At 36.1% G+C, this 19,119-nt stretch overlaps 1 protein-coding gene and 1 pseudogene across 1 annotated transcript in view; both read right to left on the bottom strand.

The window, feature by feature from the left end:
• Positions 1-19,119, bottom strand: part of GPM6A (glycoprotein M6A) — a 482,844-nt gene that overhangs the window by 8,975 nt on the left and 454,750 nt on the right. The window contains exon 4 of the mRNA XM_027837472.1: positions 7,927-8,080. Within this exon, the coding sequence (XP_027693273.1) occupies positions 7,927-8,080 (154 nt within the window). The remainder of the gene's footprint in view (positions 1-7,926; positions 8,081-19,119) is intronic.
• Positions 4,397-7,669, bottom strand: LOC114024363 (annotated as a pseudogene).

Below are 19,119 nucleotides of genomic sequence, written 5' to 3'. Positions count from 1 at the left end.
TATAAAATGGGGATGATAATAGAACCTACTTCACAGGGTTGTTGTAAAGATCAAATGAGATATTATTTAAAGCACTTAGCACAAGGCTTTTAATTCTTATTATTATTTATTTTTTATTTTTTTTATTATTTAACTTTTTATTTTTAATATTACCATTTATTATATATTATTTATTATATATAATATATAATATTATTTATTATTTAATTATTATTAAAGTAAGTCAGAAACTCAGTTTTGCTTGTGACTTCAGTTCCAGGACTTTTTGTACTGTACTATGCTGCATATATGCACTAAAAGTTGTAGCACTGGAGACTCAGGTTTTAGACCCAACTAAGCTATTTGACATTGAGCAAGTCATTTCATCTATATAGGCCTCAGATTCCTTGTCACTTCTCTCAATATATTTCTGTATTCCTTCAGAAAGTAAATTAGGAGATTAACAATATTTAAGAATATTATAGAATATAATTTGGGGACTAAAATGTAGAAAGCAAACGAAATCTTGCTATTTATTTGTTGCAAAGAAGCTGTCTTTCTCTCCCTCTTCCTCTCTCCTCTGTCTCCCTCTCCCTATCTCTCCTTCCCTTCCTCTCTCTCACTGAGTAGTTCCTCCCAGAACCTTTTTCTAGGAAGGTTATCTAGGCCAGGCACGTCTCATTTCTCTATAGGTTGCACTCTGGACTTCTCAAATAGGCCGTGCTCTTGCTGAACTTCTTTCTCCCCATAAGTTACTTTATGGATTGTATTTCCCTATTAGAATTTAAGTTCTTGAGAGCAGGGACTCTTTCTATTTATACTTGTATTTCCAGGGGTCAGCACAGTGCTTGGCACATAATAAGAGTTTAATAAATAATGGTCAACTGACTTTTGATTCAGAAGAATAAAACACAGGTCTCTACTAACAAGGAAACCCCTATATTAAAATTGTACAGTATTTCTTGATAAATGGAACCACAAAGATAACTACTTATTAAACTTCTAACAATTATTAAATATCAAATGGGACATAAAAGAGAGATGTTTGTTTGCAAAAAGTATTCATTATTATCATGGAGGAAACTTGATGTAAGGTCCAGATAGAGGAGATGATCCAGATAGCTCTAGTTTGTGAATGATTTTTTTTTTGGTCTTTTTGCATCAGGGACCATTCAATGAGAGCCATGATTAATTGAACAAAATTACTTTTAACAGTTCATACAGAGAAAACCAAGTGAATAAAACTATGACTACTATCATCCACTTGAAAGGTGTAATAAGGTCACTGTGTATAATTGGGAAAGGCACAGAAGACAGATGATGACTTGGGCCCAGAATTGAATAGGAGGAAAAATAAGCTGGATTGCATTTTGGAAATTGTGTGGTTCTTGTAACGATTCCAAATTGCAATTTGGTGCAGATACTTTTTTTTTTTTTTTTGCACAGATGTTTTCCCAGTGATGATGTAAGATTCAAGATTTTGAATTTTTTTAAGAATCAAAGTTGGAATCATCTTGTCTGATCCCTCATTTTATAGATAACAGAATGGAGAGCCAAAGTAGTTAAGGACTTTGCCCAAGGTAAAATATTTTAGTGGTAGGATTGGAATTAAAACCCAGTTATTCTTTCCACTACACTACAGTAATTAAAATATTTAAAATAATACCATTCATCTACTTTTGGACTGCTTCAAGTACTTCAAGTGACCTGTGCTCTGAGAGTCAGCTTAGCATTTAAGGCACACTGGAAAGAGTACTAGACTTGGGGTCAAGAGACCTGGGTTCAAATTCTGCCTCTGCTACATACTAACTGGATGATTACAGGCACACTCCTTAAACTTTCAGAACCAAGCACTATATGAATGTGAGTTGTTGGGTATTTTTTCTACTGACACAGATCACAGCCATGTTTATGGCAATGATTTTATGAATTTATGCAGCCATCTGGTAAGAGGCCTTCCTGAACTTACATGGGCTTATTTTCTCATGACAGACTTTCATTTGGTTTGACATTCCAATGACATTATCTTCAAGAACCTAACATCACTGTGGCATGATGGACCATTGGAGGTGGATTTTAGTTGGAGGAAGTAAGTTTTTAGGATACTTAGGCTATTTTTGCATGTACATTTTCCACTTTTAAAGGGTAGAAGAGTGAAAAGGCAGACAGAGAATAGAAGTGAGTGAAAAAGGAGCATAGGAAAGGAAAGACTTAAAACCTGTACCTCAGGACTCTCAGCTCAGTAATGTGTTACTATGGGATTGGAATCTACCACTTTTTTGTTTGATGTTTTTTGTTTGTTTGTTTGTTTGTTTTTTTCTTTATTTAAAAATTTTCCCCAGTTACATATAAAATAATTTTTAACATTCGTTTTTAAAACTCTAAGTTCCACTCCCTTACTCCTTCCCACCCTCCCCCCTCATTGAGAAAACAAGCAGTTTGACATAGATTATACATGTGTAGTCATGCAAAACATAGCCATAATAGTCAAGTTGTGAAAGAAAACATAGACAAAAACAAACTCAAGAAAAATAAAGAAAGTTAAAAAAGTATGCTGCAATCTATATACAGACACCATCAGTTCTTTCTCTGGGGATGTGTAGCATTTTTCATCATAACTCCTTCAGAGCTGTCTTAGGTTGTATTGCTGAGAATTGCTAAGCCATTCACAGGTGATCATCTTACAGTAATGCTGTTACTTTGTACATAGCACATTTCACTTTGCAGCACGTGCAAGTCTTTCCAGGTTTTTCTGAGAGCATCGTGCTCATCATTTCTTATAGTACAATAGTATTCAATCCTAATCACAAACCATCACTTCTTCAGCCATTCCAAAATTGATGGGCATCCCCTCAGTGTCTGAATCTTTGCTCCCAGAAATGAACTGCTATAAATATTTTTGTACATATAGGTTCTTTTCCTTTTTTTATCTCTTCTGGGATACAGACCTGTATCCTGGCAGTGGTACTGCCAGGTCAAACGGTATACATGGTTTTATAGCCCTTTGAGCATAGTTCCAAATTGCTCTATAGAATGGTTGAATTAGTTCACAATTCCACCAACAGTGCATTCATTAATGTCTCATTTTTCCCACATCCCCTCCAACATTTGTCATTTACCTTTTCTGTCCTATCAGCCAATCTAATAGGTATGAGGTAATATCTCAGAATTGTTTTAATTTGCATTTCTCCAATCAATAGTGAGTTAGAGCATGTATTTTCATATGTCTATAGGTAGCTTTGATTATTTCATCTGAAAACTGATCATATCTTTTGATCATTTATCAATTGGGGAATAGCTCTTATTTTTATAAATTTCAGTTATCTATATGTTAAAGAAATAAGACCTTTGTCAGAGAAACTTGCTTCAAATTTTTTTTTCACAGTTACTATTGCTAACTGTATTTCTCTCCATCCTCCCTCCCATTTATTCTATTTTCACTCTCCTTTCATCCTGTCCCTCCTCAAAAATGTTTTGCTACTGATTTCCTCCTCCTCCTGTCTTCCCTCTCTTCTGTCACATCCCCCCCCTTTCACTTATTCCCTTCCTCACCTACCTTCCTATAGGCTAAGATGGATTTCTATACCCAGTTGAATATGTTATTCCCTCTTTGAGCCAATTTTGGTGAGAGTAAGGTTCATTCACTCCCCTTGACCTGTCCTTCTTCCCCTCTACTGTAAAAGCTTTTTCTTGCTTTTTTCAAGTGAGATAATTTACTCCATTATACTTCTCTTTCTCCCAGTACACTCCTCTTACACCTTAATTTATCTTTTTAGATATCATCCTTTCATATTCAACTCACACCTGTACCCTCTTTCTGTACATACTCCTTCTAATTACCTAATAGTGAGAAAGGATTTATGAGTTACAAATATCATCTTCCTATATAGGAATATAAACAGTTTAACTTTATTAAGTTTCTTATGAATTCCTTTCCTATTTACCTTTTTTATTCTTCTCTTGAGTCTTGTATTTGAAAGTCAAATTTTCTATTCAGCTCTGGTCTTTTCATCAAGAATGCTTGAAAGCCCTCTATCTCATTGAATGACCATTTTTTTCCCCCGAAGGATTATACTCAGTTTTTCTGGGTAGGTGATTCTTGGTTGCATTCCTAGTTCCTTTGCCCTCTGGATTGTTGTCTTCTTCTGAGTGTGTGTTTTGATCTTCCTTGTCACCACAGTAACATTCTACAGTCAGAGTTTGGTTTTTTTTTTTCCCCCATTGTTTGCTCATTTTCCCAGCCTATTACTAGACTTTTAACTTTTTGTTAAAGTAGGGCTCTGCTTCCATGGTGGAGGGCACACTGTCCCAAGTTTCAGGGTTTTATGCATCTGTTTTCAGAAATATTTCTAGGGACCTGTACTTTTTCAGTTCTTCCAAGGTGGTATGATCTAATGAATTTTCTACTCTCCTGGTCTCACTCTTTTCTGCACTCGAACAGTGAGGAGGGTCCCCCCTCCACTGCTGCTGAAAGCTCCACTATGATAGCATTCCTCCTTGCCCTGGGACTGCCACCCATGTCTGTAACCCCAATCCAAGTATGGGCAAAGCAAGAGAGTCCTGTCTCAGTGCTAGCAAAAAGACCCCTGTAATCGCCTTCTGATCAGGTGTTCAAATCCCTACTGTCTGTGAGTGGAAAGCTCTGGAAGCAGTCCCTGCTGCTGTCACTGCCACTGTTGATTCAATCACTGCTCCTGGTTTCCTGGAGCTGTGGCTGGGCTAGCACAACCTGTGCTGGACTGCACTCCCCTCTCACCTAGGTGAGACAGACGTTTCCTACTGACTTTCTAAATTATTTTTGGTATCTGTGGGCTGAGACGTCTGGAAACCTCCACTGCTGCCAGTGATTCAGTCACCCCGAGGCACACTCTGGGTTTGTTGGGGCCCTCTGCACCAGCACAGCCTGTGCTCCTCTCTCACCCTGGTGCAATAGACCTTTTATGCTGACCTTCCAAATTGTCTGGGCTGAGAATTTGTTTCAATCCATCTTTTTGTGGGTTCTGCTGCTCTAGAATTTGTTTAGAATCATTTTTAAAGGTATGTGGAGGGTTTTGGGGGAGAGGTGAGTCCCTGCCTTTATACCATCTTGGCTCTGCCCCTATTGCTTCTTTTAAGGCTCAGCTCAGGTGCCACTGCCTACATGAACTGATCTCTCTTACTCCTTATATTTTATTGCGGCACCCCATCCAACCCCAAATATAAGCTCTTCAAGGTCAAAGACTTGTTTTTTTTGTCTTTGTATTCCCAGCAGCTAGCACAGCACCCTGCACCTAGTAAGTATCTGGCAAATTCTTGGTGAATGTATGGAAATTGACCCAAGCTTTGTGGTATAAGACCCAAACTACTTCTAACCAATCTTGAGTTCAGTTCTTCCATTAGTTTTTTTTTTTAAATTCCTCCAATATTTATTAGTTGCCCACTGTGTGTGGAATCAGCACCAATACTCCAAAGGGAAAAAAAAAAGATGACCTGTCCAACCTATGTAGACTGAGGAAGCCATCGTTGTGTCATTCTTTTTCATCCTTTAGCTTATTAACATTTTAAGAAAAAGAAAACACAATTTTTTTAATGTCTGTCTCACTGGCAATACTATAATAGTTGCTACAGTACAAGATTAAAATGTGGGGATTTCCATACTTTGTGAACTCTGGAGTAGAGCCTGTTATTTTGATCAACCTGGTCAGAAACAAAGTAGTTTTAGTAAACTGTGTTGCCTGGGTAATACTTCATAAAAGCACACGAATGCAATTCATTCTTTAACAGAAACCATGCTCTGCTTACAGATGTAAGGAAACTCAGTGGATTATGTGTCAAGGGAAATATTTAAAATTTACACATAATTACAACAGACTATAAAGACATAGACTTGTTTATTGTTAATCCTTGGCTCATTTTTGGTAACTTTTTTCAAAATAATTTTTTAAATAGAAAAATTCTGGAAGTCTTAAGTATGACAGCATCAAATCTAGCTTCAGATTGAAGGAGAAATAGAACAATTCTATACTTCTAGAGTAAAACAGTAAATTTAGGTCAATTCAATGATTGGGAAATTGCACAATTCAATAAGTTTCTCAATTTCTCCATGTAACAAATGTTTTGGAGACTTCTTAAGTTATTCCCTGTTGTGCACCATTATTTATAGAGGATTGTCTCTAAAGGTGAGATGCTTTTACAATAGGTGCAAATTAATTGTCCTTTTTGAGCATCTAGTCAAAAGGGGTAATACAGATGCTTAGCTAACTCTTCCAAATGGGCACTGTATTTACAGCCAATGTTGACCATCACTTTTGACCTTAGTAATATATGATGACCAAGTGCTGAAAGATGTTGTTCTCTAATAAGTAGGAAGACAGCCATCTTCACAACCATACCTTGAAGTCTCTATAGGTAATTTGGCTATTTTGAACCATATTGTCTTTTGGACAAAGAATTATTTAGTAAATGTTACAGAAGTGAACTCAGGTGAACATTTTCATGCTAAAATGATTAGTACAAGTAACCTCAACAATTTAACCAAGTTCAGTGTTTAGGTAGCGCTAATTAGAAAGTATATTATCTGCTATTAAACTCAAAGTAAATGGGTATTATATTTCAACTTCTGTTGCATCATCAAGTACTACAGCTTAGTGTTTGTAATACCATTACGCTTCATTTTAACTAGGCTATTCAATTTTTACTCTTTCATGTACACTGGGGTTTTTCCATGTGGTAATAAGATGCATTGTCAAGTTACTCATCTACCATGATAATAAAAATTCTTTGCATTTTTAAAACACAGAAAAAAATTTTGGCTAATTTTGTGACTGGTTATTAATTATGGGTCAGGCAAAATTCAAGTTAATCATTATAGAAAATTTTCACTAATTAAGATGATTCCTAAATATTTTTTCAACTTGTGATTAGAAGCCATTATCAAGACTGAAAAACCTTAGTCTAATAAATATTTTGTAAGAGAGGTGATCTCTGAAAGTTATCATCTTCCAATATAATTGAAATGTATTTCATCTTAGGTCTAAAGCATATAATCTGTAAAAACATCCCAATGAATATGTGTATTATATAGATATATAAATTCTATAAGATTGACATAAAGTTCTGTCACTAAAAGAAGATTTATTATCTGAACTTTCTTTGGCATTTGTGTCACCTTCCCATCAGGCACTGGGGTGTCTGGCCTCTCAAGAAGATATGGGTCCAGTCCTTCAGATATCATTTTGTTTCTTATTGCCATCACAGGAACATCCACTTGAACCAGTTTGAAATAGCTAGCATATCTTGGATCCTTGGCTACAGTTAAGAAATTTTCTGCTGCCGCTTCACATTTCTGTGGTCCACTGTCTTGTATACTGTTCTGCTCATATTGAGGACACAGAGATGACTGTTGACCTGAGGGGGCTTCAGGACCATTTGTAACACCATTAACATTTGCAGTCAATATTTCAAATTTCACATCTTCTAGACCTGGAATTGATAGCTTTGCATCCAAAATATTGGGAGTTGTTTCAGTTTGTTGGATCCAAAGAGAAAGACCTAACAGCTTTTCTTCACAAACTGTAGAAAACAAACCGAGAAACTGTACTGTATGTACCACAAACTGGTTTAGAAATGCAATAGCCCTGTTCTGTTGAATTGCTGGCACCTTGGTCAGCACAATGCCTGACCCCATCAGAGGCAGCCCGTCCTCATCCATGGCTCCAGAGAGTGGGCCCCACACCCTCTGCTTTCCCAGTCTGGACTCTGGGAATGGCTTTTGACTGGCCCTCTCAGCCTTGCTCCATTACTTTTAAACGGGATGTGATAAAAGTCAATGGCATACTTAATGAATTTATCTGAGCTGCAGCAAAGTACTAATACTTCACGAGTGCTATTCTTTAACGACTACATAGAACATTTTCTGGCAACAGTTTTGACTGTTGCCAGTCAATAGGAATCTACCATTTTACTTACCAAACTGACGAAGGTCCAAGCAAAGATTTGTTCCTTCCATTAATGTAGTGTTTCGGCAGATGGTCCACATGTTGAAGTACATGTAAACAGGCAGAGAGGTAAAAGCTGTGACTCCAAGCCAGGCCAACATGAAAACATATGTCAGCATAATGAACTGCAACACAAAATAAACAGAGAAAACATAAATCCTAGAGCACAGCTCAGTTATGAGAGCCAACTCCAAATGTTCCAGCTCTGTTATTCTAAAGAATACATTTTCTCCAATGTGGCCTATTTGAACCAAGCATAAGAGACTGCCAAAAGGCAGATGTAATAGAGGTCACAGGTATAAACCTCTGGAACATTTGTGCTGTCATGGATTCTGATATTTGGGGAATAAGTAACCCCTCCCTGGTGCCTCATTTTAACTATGCCCTATTAACTTCTTTTTTTGATAAATGCTATCATTCATTTTCTATCATTTAGATTATGTTCACTAGATAATTAGATATTATGTTTAAGGTCCTAAAAACACAAAGAAAAGGCATAAAGGAAAAAAAAACTCAATAAATAAAAACTTTTGCCATCAAATTATGAGACAAGTGAGCTGAGTTACTATATAACTAACATGTTATAGTGTTTTAAAGTAGGCAAAGTAGTTTATATGCCTTATTTCATTTGTCCCTCGAGACAGTCCTGTGAAATACTCACTGTTGAATGCATATTTTGTAGATAAACAAACAGACTTACTAAGCTTAGGTATAGAAAATCTCATCTGAAGAATGAAATAGTCAATCCTTAAGACTTAAATGGAATGTATATTCCTGAATCCATAATGGGCCACAAGGAATTTTTAATAGTACTCATGCACTGAATGGAACCTCCTTGCAGGTTTGGGATGGGACTGACAGAAATCAGTCAGTAAACAGTTATTAATAATGCCTTCTATGTTTCAGGCACTGAGGTATAAAGTATATGTGTGTATGTATATATATATATATATATATGCATGTACACACAAAAATATACTTATCTACATGTGTATATATGTGTACTGCTATAATACATGCATTTGTGTATATATACCCACATGTGCTTGTGTGTGTGTGCATATATATGTATATATATAAATCTACATTTATCTACATATTTATACATCTGAACTATCTCCATCTGTCTATCTATGCCAGTGATTTGCGTGTAGGGAACTTGCCAAAAGATAATGTGACGATGCCCAGTACCTCATTTTACAGATGAGGAAAATGAATTGCAGACAAATTAAGTGACTTACCCAAAGTCACCCATTTAAACCTAGAGCTTCTGATTGCTTATCAGAGCAGCTAGGTGGTGCAAAGCAGAAGGTTCTGGCATGGAGTCTGGAACACTTATCTTCCTGAGTTCAAATCTAGCATCAGATACTTACTAACTGTGTGACCATTAACCCTGTTTGCCTCAGTTCCTCATCTCTAAAATATGCTGGAGAAGGAAATGGCAAATCACTCCAGTATCTTTGCCAAAAAAAACCCCAAATGGGGCCATGAAGGGTCAGACATGACTGAAACAACTGAACAACAACTTCTGATTCAAAATCTAGTACTCTTTCTGATCTATGAGTAAGTTCCATGGAAGTACATATATGGTTCAAAAGTATATTTTGTACTTCTTCATACATCTAGTTTTTAGGGAACCTGATTTTTGCCTACTTTTTTCCCCTGCAGACAGCAAAACCAGCATTTGAAATGACACCTCAGAAATTTGCATATACATGAGTGATTTTCATAAAATTTGGATCATCTACTTCTCTCAGCAGGTGATATTAGTTGCCTGGTGAGTTATTCATCATAACATGAGTCTAGAGATTACAAGTATTTTTCCATTAAAAATCCATCTTTTGGGCGTTCAGACTCTTCAAAATGAATTTTTAAATAGTAATTGTTAATTGTGAAATTACAAGCAATCATGACCCTTCAAGTATAATCTTGGACATCAAAACTGGGAATGGTTCTTAGTGAGAAGACACTTTTCCACTCGTAGACAGAAAAAAATTTAGAAGGTATTGGGGATCTATTCTGCAAATGGATTTTAACTGTATGGGAAAGAATATTTCCTTAGTCTGTTCTTAGTGACTTCAAAAATGCTGCCTTTCAATCATAAGTATTTTAAAGATGACACTGCAGAATAGTTATGAAGAAAATGGCAGTGAAAATGATAAAGACAGAATAATAATGATAAAATGAAATGTAGTTGTTTGAACTGAAGGAAATTTACAAAATCTTATCACAGTTAAAATGATCATCTTTGTAATTACTTTTCAGAACATACCTATACCTTTTTCCTTTCTAGGCTTTTGGGAATGTTCTCTCTAATTTAGAGGTAGCCTGTAACTAGAAGGGATCTCAGATGTTCTCTGACCTTGTCTTGTAGACGAGAAAACTGAAAAGGAGGTGAGGGGAGAACTTAAGGTAGTTTTATTATCGTAACTTAACAGATTGTCAAATCGTTAATATTGTGTATATTTATTTATAAAAGCCAGAATCTAAAAAAACCCAACTATTTTTCTATTAATCATACGACTTTTAAACTACCAACAATGACTTCATATTTAAAAAGTGTAAAATCATATGCCAGAGCTTTCATAGCACTTTGCTATAAGATACTATATTTTGTTATTTACTAGGTCGTTATGACAAGTAAAAGGTTGTCTAATCTGCTGCTTCATTGTAACATGCTACTTTTGTTATAAGTTCAATTTTTAAGCTTATAATTTTGGAGGAAGCTATGAAATTTTGCATAGCATAAGTATAATTTAGGATAAATTGGATTCCAGATCTTAAATGGATTTGTTTTCTCCTAGATTTAGAATCTAGGATTGTAGACTTTTAAGGCTAGCAGCGACCATATTTCAAACCCCTTATTTCACATATGAGTAAATTGAAAACTGTTTTTCTGATCAAGGTAACGTGGTTTGTCAAAGATCATACAGGGAACTGCTAAGAGGCCCTCAACTAAAATTGAAGCCTTCTGTCACCATAGTCAATTTCTCTTAGTATATATGTGTACACTGGTATACAGTGCATAGAATTATGTGTCCTTATGACTACAGAAGCTGATCTGATTTTGTATAGTCATGTGGGGTGCGCCTCTATATGAATAAACAGTGTGATGGAAAATGCAGGTGTCTGTGGCTTATGCTGGGGTTAAGCAAGAGCGAGAAGTGCTCCTGTTCTTTATATGTATAGAGTACAGATGTCATTCATTGAACTTCCAATGAGCTGGAACCTCTCTTCTCCCTCACCCTCATGCTGATTATTCTTCATTCTTATTCTTAGTTTTTGCTGAGTTCAGGAAATAGGTGGGGTAAAGATAAGAAAAATCAGAGTAGATTTACTCCTACCAAAGAAAATCATCCCAGTTCTCACTTTAAGTCCTTTATATGCACATCAACACAGTCTATTATACATGTACTTTCTCATGTACAATTATATTATGAGGCTTATGTCTTTGGATAGGCCTTCTACATCCTAAAATACCCAAATTCAAAGCATGAAGCATTTGGCTTAGAAGTCCATTTCTCTTAACCAAAGTATGAGAGATGCAGATATAATTGCTAATCAATGAGCTTCTGATATATATCTTATAGCAATATGAATAGGCTTCAAAATGGGAATCATTTTTTAAAAAATGTGAAACATTTTCCCCAGAATATAAGTATAATTTTTCTATAAATATCTGGCAAATTCTAAGCGATTTTGTGGTATACCTTAGTGTAGCTGAACAAACCATATGCCTATATTTCTTGAGCCTACAAAATGGTATGAAAAATATGCCAGATTAAGTTGCCAATACTATCAATAATATGGTTTCCTGTATTTTTAGAAATAGCACTTATAAAATCTCTCTGATTCACTTTTTTTTATCATTTTTCATAGTTGTAAAAATCCTTAGAGAGTATATTGGCCAAAAATAAGCAGTTTTTGAGAATTATCTCCCTTTTAATATTTTCATTATTTTTATCTCTCAATAACTATATACTGATATGCTTGAGAGATTTAACTTTAATGACGGCATTTAAATTCTTTTTCTTCTCTTTCTAACACTTAATGACAGGAATACTACACATGGTCTGACACATACCTCAGACTTTAAAATCATGATTATTAGAGTCCAGAGAGAAAGTCTAGCTTAGTTCAGTAGTGACGTGGAAGATGCGTAAGAATGAAATTTTAGTCCCAGAGCCACTATCGATTCTAAAGAATAAGAAAAGGGATGGGTGTATTGACTGATATGGCTAACTATTGAGCTCACTGGCCGCTCCTTGCTCAGTTTCTTTATTTGTAAAAAGGTGATAATACCAATAGTACCTACTTCCTATGGTTATTGAGAATAAATTGAGTTAATATGTATAAATCACTTTGCAAGCCTTAATTTTCCAAATGTAATTTTTAGGATTTTTGTTTTGGCCATAGTTTTCAAGGAGCCTGATGCTTAAATTATATCTCCTTGATCTGTTTCCTCGGGCAGTTCCTTTATTAAATAATCTTCAGATTTTTATATAATATCTGTTGTTTATTGTTCAGTCATTCAGTCATGTCTGACTCCTCATGACATCATTTGGAGTTTTCTTGGCAAAGGTACTAGAGTGATTTGCCATTTTCTTTTCCAGTTCATTTTGCAGATAAGGAAACGGAGGCAAGTAGGGTTAAGTCACACAGCTAGTAGGTATCTGAGGTCACATTTGAACTCAGAGAGTTGAGTCTCACTGACTTCAGGCTGGTTGCCTGAGCCACTGTCCCTATTACAGCATTTACTGTTGTATGCATTAAATTCTCTTGCTCTATTCTACTTTTCAGGGAGTACTTGGGTAAATACTTACTTGGATATGGTTTTACAACCGTTTTGTCCTTCTAATTCCATCCTCCAGTGCTTTTATCTAACTAATAATTTCATTTTTATCTCTTGCTTTTTTCCCCCCAGGTATTCTTGTAGTCTTGGTTGCCAAATAATTTTCCCCTTTGAGGCTCAACCATGGTTGTTGTTGAGTTACTCTCTCCTTCTAGCTTTATCTCTTGGGTATCTCAACTCATAATTTTTCTTGACTCATAAAATATTTCCTCTTAGTGGTAAAAGAAACATATAGATACTCTAGAAATATTAGGCAGCAACTGACTATTTTAAGTATGTGTTCTACTTGATTGCACACTGAAGAACCCTTGTATGTGATAAATTCTAGGAGAATGAGGCTGCTGGCTGTGAGGTCCTGTTCAGTCCTCTGGTCATCTCATATACCACTACCAAATTGCTTTGTTTCAACTTGATTTAGCTTATATTTCTTTGGGGGAAGTATCTCCTACTTAAAGAAAAAAAATCTGTCTTTTATATAAAATTATCCTGAAATCATATTGGGTCTAGCACCTGCTATATGTTTTTAGACCAAATGTGATTTTATCTGGGTTAAATCAGGAGTTTCTGGTGAGAACCATACTCTGTCAATGCAGAGCAACAGCTCTGCCATTTATAGTAGTAGAGAGCTGCCTGGGTATTTAGTGATCAATTTGGGTCACAGAGCCAGTGTGCCAGAGGCAAGACATGATCTAGGTCTCTAGGACTCCATGTCTATCTTGTTGTCAACTGGGTTATACTGCTCCTCTCACTCGGCACCTATCAGACACTTGATCAACACTTTCTCACTAACATTTAAAATCAATACATATTTGTTAATTTCCTACTATGTGTAAGGCATCATATACCATGCTAGTCATTAGAGATATAAAGACAAAAATGGGAACAATTCATGCCCTTAACTAGTTAATATTGGTGCAGAAAAAATATACAAAAATCAGGTATGAAAAACTAGTTCTAACAGATGTGGTAATGAGTGACAGGAAGACTAGTGCTCCTGTTTTACCTTGGCCACTAACTACATATATGAATTTGAGCAAGTCATGTCCTACTCCTGTCCATAGTTTCTATATCAATAAAATGAGGAGATTGGACCAGAGGGTTTCTTAAGGTCTCTTCCAGTTCCCAAATCCTATAATTCTATAACTTTGTATAATTCATTTTGGCACAGAACTCTGAGATTTAACGTGAATCAGTTTAAAGAGATGCCACTTCTCAGTGTAAGATCAAGTTAAAACCTCCTGCTTTGTATCTTCTACCCTTAGCACCTGTGTCCTCCTTCTGGCCCTGTGCAAAATGAAGAAAACTTCTCTTCCACATGGTGCATACATGTAGAAGACAGGTATATGTCAAATACATAAAGACAACTATGTAATCCATACCTCTTCTTCAGGCTTAATGTCCCCAATCCTTCAACTGAATCTAGTCCCCCTCATATTCTAGTCCCCCTCTATCCTAGTCCCCCTCATATTAATCTTTAACAGCTTCTCGGGGGTCTTTGTTCACGTGCCCAGAACCAAACCCAGAACTCCAGATGTGTTCTGACCAAGCCAGAATATAGCAGGATTATCTTCTCCCCAGTATTAGACATTGTGGCTCTCACACTGTCAGTGTATTCTCAATCTCTCTCTCTCTCTCTCTCACACACACACACACACACACACACACACACACACACACACACACACACACACACACACACACACCAACGTATATTTCACCTGTCTCTCTCTTGTCTCTCCTTCTTGCTGATTGATCACCTCCTTTTCTGCTCATCTGTGTCTTTTTACATTATTTAGTATTTCCATCCTTGATTAAATGTGTGTATGTATATACACATATGTATGTATGTATGTATGTGTGTGTGTATATCCCTGCCCCCAACTAACAAATGATTATTTCATTATGTCTCAAGTCCAATTTAAAGACCCAAGCACTTACAAAATAAAATGGCTATCAGAAGAATACTGCAGTAAGAGATTCCAGAGCTTCTTAAAATACTAAAGAGCCAAGGTAGTAATCAGTAAACAACTTGCAGCATCTCCTCATTCCTGAATCATTTGCTTTTTCCTTGAGAAGGGGTTTTCAAATGCTATTATGTTTTGAAAATGCTGCTCCTTGGAGAATGAGACTCATCATTCTGTTGACTGAGATTCAGAGTGTGTTGAGAGAGGATTTTGGAGTGTCTTGCTGCTTGACAAGTCCAAGAAAAGGATGACTTGTGAAATTTGAGTATTGCATCTTTGAGTGGCCCCACATCTTCCTTCCTCTGAAAACTATGCTTCTCAAGTTAATTAATAGAGCAGAATAATACATGACAAGGTGTGGATTTGAGAAAAACTTTTTAGCCATTTGTATTATGCCAACATGAGTTTGTTAGGTCAAGGAAGTTACAAAAGCCTTTTCAGTGAGAGTTTGATGCTGGGAACAGTTAAGTTTGTGACCGCAAATGCCAGTTTACATTACTGAAACAGGGTGAAAAAGCCCACTCTCAGACTTCATATTGGCTAAGTATTTTATCCCATTAACACGCAATTTTTGCTACAGATTTTTTTTTCTCTTGGAAAGGGTTGAGGAAACGGCCTCATACTCGTGATTTTATCAGAGTAGGGAATTCCTAGTGGGAAGTACAACTACCTATGTAGATCAGCAACTCTTCTATAACTTCCAGTCTTAGAATGCTGCTTAAGGAAACTGGGAAGGGAAGAATCTTGCTAATATCACACAGACAGTATGTGTCACAGGCAGAAATAAACCTAAGAGACTTTCAGAAGCAGAGCCAAGATAGTGCAATAGAAGAAGCATTCAGCCATGTTCTCCCAATATTGCCCTTCAAACAACTTTAAAATAATATCTCAAATCAAATTCTGGAGTGGCAGAGCCAACAAAAGGTCAGGGTGAGACATTCTTTTAGCCCAAGAAAACTTAGGAGGTTGGAAGGGGGAGCTCTGTGACATAGCAGGAGTGGAAGCTGTCCTAGAGGCCACGTGGATGAAACCACAATGGTGGGAACAGAAGCAGCAGTTTCAGGAGCTCTCAAACCAGAGACTAAGAGGACCTGGCAATTAATTAGAAAAAGATTACAAGGGACTTCTGTGCTAAGCAGTTGGATGCAGGACTGGACAATATTTGGCAACTCCATTATCTATACCCACTTCTGGGTCACAGTTTAAGGGCAGAAAGGAGCATGTGTGTGTGTGTGTGTGTGTGCCATATATTTATTTATACATATGTAATAGCTGTATAAATATTTTTTTAAAATGTCTTGGCTCACATATGGTGGTGATAGCAATCTGATCTGAGACCTGGTCCGTTCTTCTCCAAGAGAGGCTATGATTTTTGCCTTTGAAGGGAGCCCAAAGAGAGCTGGATACTTGATGGATACTTGTTCCATCCCTTCCTTACTTCCAAGAGGGAGTAGTTGGCTAGATTTGTATCCATCCATCCATCAGTATTTTGGAGGACATACTTCAGAGGAGGACAGAGGGGAAGTGAGAAGCAAACTTTTGAATGTCTGTCAAAGATCTTTACATTCTGCTGAAGGAAGACAACACACAGAGATGAGATGGAAGGGGAAAGAAGGGCTTTGCAGATGCAGTGACTTGGCTGAAGATATCTTAGAAGTGCTATTAAGGCCTGGAATGAGCAAAAGAAAGGCAAAGCTGGCCCAATAAAGCCCATGGTGGTTCCAGAGAGGAGCACTTTTGGCTAAGAGAGAGTAGGGGCCTTGAGGAGCTCTATCAGTCACAAGGGATCAGAGTAAGAGCACAAACCAGGAGAGCAGTAACTACACCTCTCCCCAGATTACAACAACGTTGGAAGCATTGAAAACTTTCCAAATTCCGGAAGTAGCTCTGAAAACAGCACTGTGAAAAAGCCTGAATCTTAGGACAGAATACTTCCCACCCCACTCTGGGAACAGAGCTTAACTTTAACATAATGTCCAAAATCAAGAAATAGGGTTTAAAAGTGAGCAAACAACAACAACAACAAAAAGAACCTGACCATGAAAAGCTACCTTGGTGAGAGGGAAGATCAAGCCACAAACTCAAAAGACAATGATGTCATGCAAAGGCTCAAAGGGAAAAAAATAAATTGTTCAGAAGCCCAACAAAAATTCCTAGAAAAGATAAAAATTGCTTTTCAAAATCAAATAAGAGCAGCAGAGGAAAAAATTGGAAAATAAATGAGAGCAATGCCAGATGATTTTGAAAAGACAGTTAACAATTTGGTAAAAGAGACATAAAATTATACTTAAGAAAATAACACCTTAAAAACAGAACTGGAAAGATGGAAAAAAGAAGTACAAAAATTCACTGATAAAAATGACTCCTTTAAAAGCAAAATTGGTCAAAGGGAAAAGGAGGCACAAAAGCTAACTGAAGAAAATAATTCCTTAAAAATTAGAATTGTGCAGTTGGAAGCTAATGAATCCATGAAACATCAAGAAACAATAAAACAAAGTTAAAATGAAAAAATAAAAGAAAATGTGAAATATCTCATTGGGAAAACAACTTACCTGGAAAACAGATCGAGGAGAAATAATTTAAGAATTATTGGACTACCTGAAGGACACAATCAAAGAAAAAGCCTAGACATCATATTTCAAGAAATTATCAAGAAAAAGTGCGCCAATATCCTAGAACCAGAAAGCAAAATAGAAATTGAAAGAATCCACCCATCTCTCAGCCTCAGTTTCCTCATCTGTAAAATGAGGATAATAATAGCATCTACTTTTCATTAAGGTTGTGAGAAACAACTGAGAAAATATTTATAACGTACTTTGCAGACGTCATAGAACTATGTAAATGTTAGCTGTTATTATTGTTATCATTATCATCATTATTCCTTCAGAGAAAACTCCCTATTTTAGAAAGACCACTGAGACAACTAGAAAGCAATTTGACAGAAATTAGGTTTGGAACACCACATATCATATATCACCATAAACTCAAAATTCAACCTGAATATTAAGGAGTTACATCATAAAAAAAAGAAGAGAGCAAAGTAAAATATAACATTCAGTTGTGACTGGGGGAAAATTCTCATAAGAATGATAAACTACTAAAAATATGCAAAAGCATGCCAAATTGCTGATTGTAAAAATCTGAACAACTCAAGATTTCCCTTCATGTTCAGCATATTGGCAAAGATGATAAGAGGTAAAAATGGTTATTATTGGAGGGACTACAAGAAGACAGATATACTAATGCACTGTGGGTAGACCTGTGAATTGGTCTAACCAGTCTGCTAGACTATTTGGAACTATACTAAAAACATGATTAAAATCTCTGTCCCTTTGATGAAGAGCTCCTACTGCTAGGCTTAAGGAGACTAAGAAATAAGAAAGGCCCATGTATATGTACATACATGTAGACATATTATGTATATGTATATTTCAGCATTTTTGTGATAGCTAACAACTGAAAACAAATTCAATACCAAAGATGATTAGGAGATGATTCAAAATTGTGGTAAATGAATGTAACAAAATATTATTGTATGAAGCTATGGATATGAAAAATTCAAAGGATCATGGGAAGAGTTAAATGAACTGATGGAAAGTGAACTAAGCAAAGCCAGGAAAACTTTAATACAAAGACTATAACAATGTAAATATAAAAAACAATAACCAAATATTAAACTGTACACTGTAATCATAATGACCAAGGTTGGCCCTAAAGAAGAGTTTTGAAAATTCACCTTTCTCCCCTTATTTGAAGATGTGCCCTATAGATGAGAAATTTTATATATGATATTAGACATGACCTATGTATTGATAGGTTTGGCTAAACTGTTCCACCATTACCCCTTCCTTTTTATTTTAAATCATTGTTACAAGAGATGTCTCAGTGGGTCAAGAAGAGGTGTAGAGGGCTTGGAAACAAAGTGATATAAACCAAATATATCAATAAAATACAATTTTAGAATAGGAAGGTTATATACATGTTTATTTAGAGTTCATTAAAGTCAGGGACGCTTTAGTACATTTGTGCTCAATAGATTATGCAACTATACTGTGCTAAGTTCAGGTTACATAAAGACAAAATCAAATAGGTTTTTCCCTTAAGGAGTAGTAGCTTATATGAGAGATTATGAAAACAATAAATTCAAGGAATTCTGTATTTTATAAGTACATTGATGATCTGAATGAAAGAAGAATTTTCTATATCATAGGTTCTATAAAGGTGAAATTTTAGACCTGGAAGAAAATTAAATTAGGCATGTCTAATTCAACAACAAGGATCAGGACAAAGGGCACATAAAGCAGAGTTTCCTACTGCTTTGAATTCCTTGCTTTCCTGCCTGTAAGTG

The sequence above is a fragment of the Vombatus ursinus genome, unplaced genomic scaffold (genome assembly GCF_900497805.2).
Source record: "Vombatus ursinus unplaced genomic scaffold, bare-nosed wombat genome assembly UNPS02014821.1, whole genome shotgun sequence".
In the NCBI taxonomy this organism is placed as follows: Eukaryota; Metazoa; Chordata; class Mammalia; order Diprotodontia; family Vombatidae; genus Vombatus; species Vombatus ursinus.
Note: the sequence above shows the minus strand (reverse complement) of the source record. Positions and strands in the feature narration are given on the sequence as shown.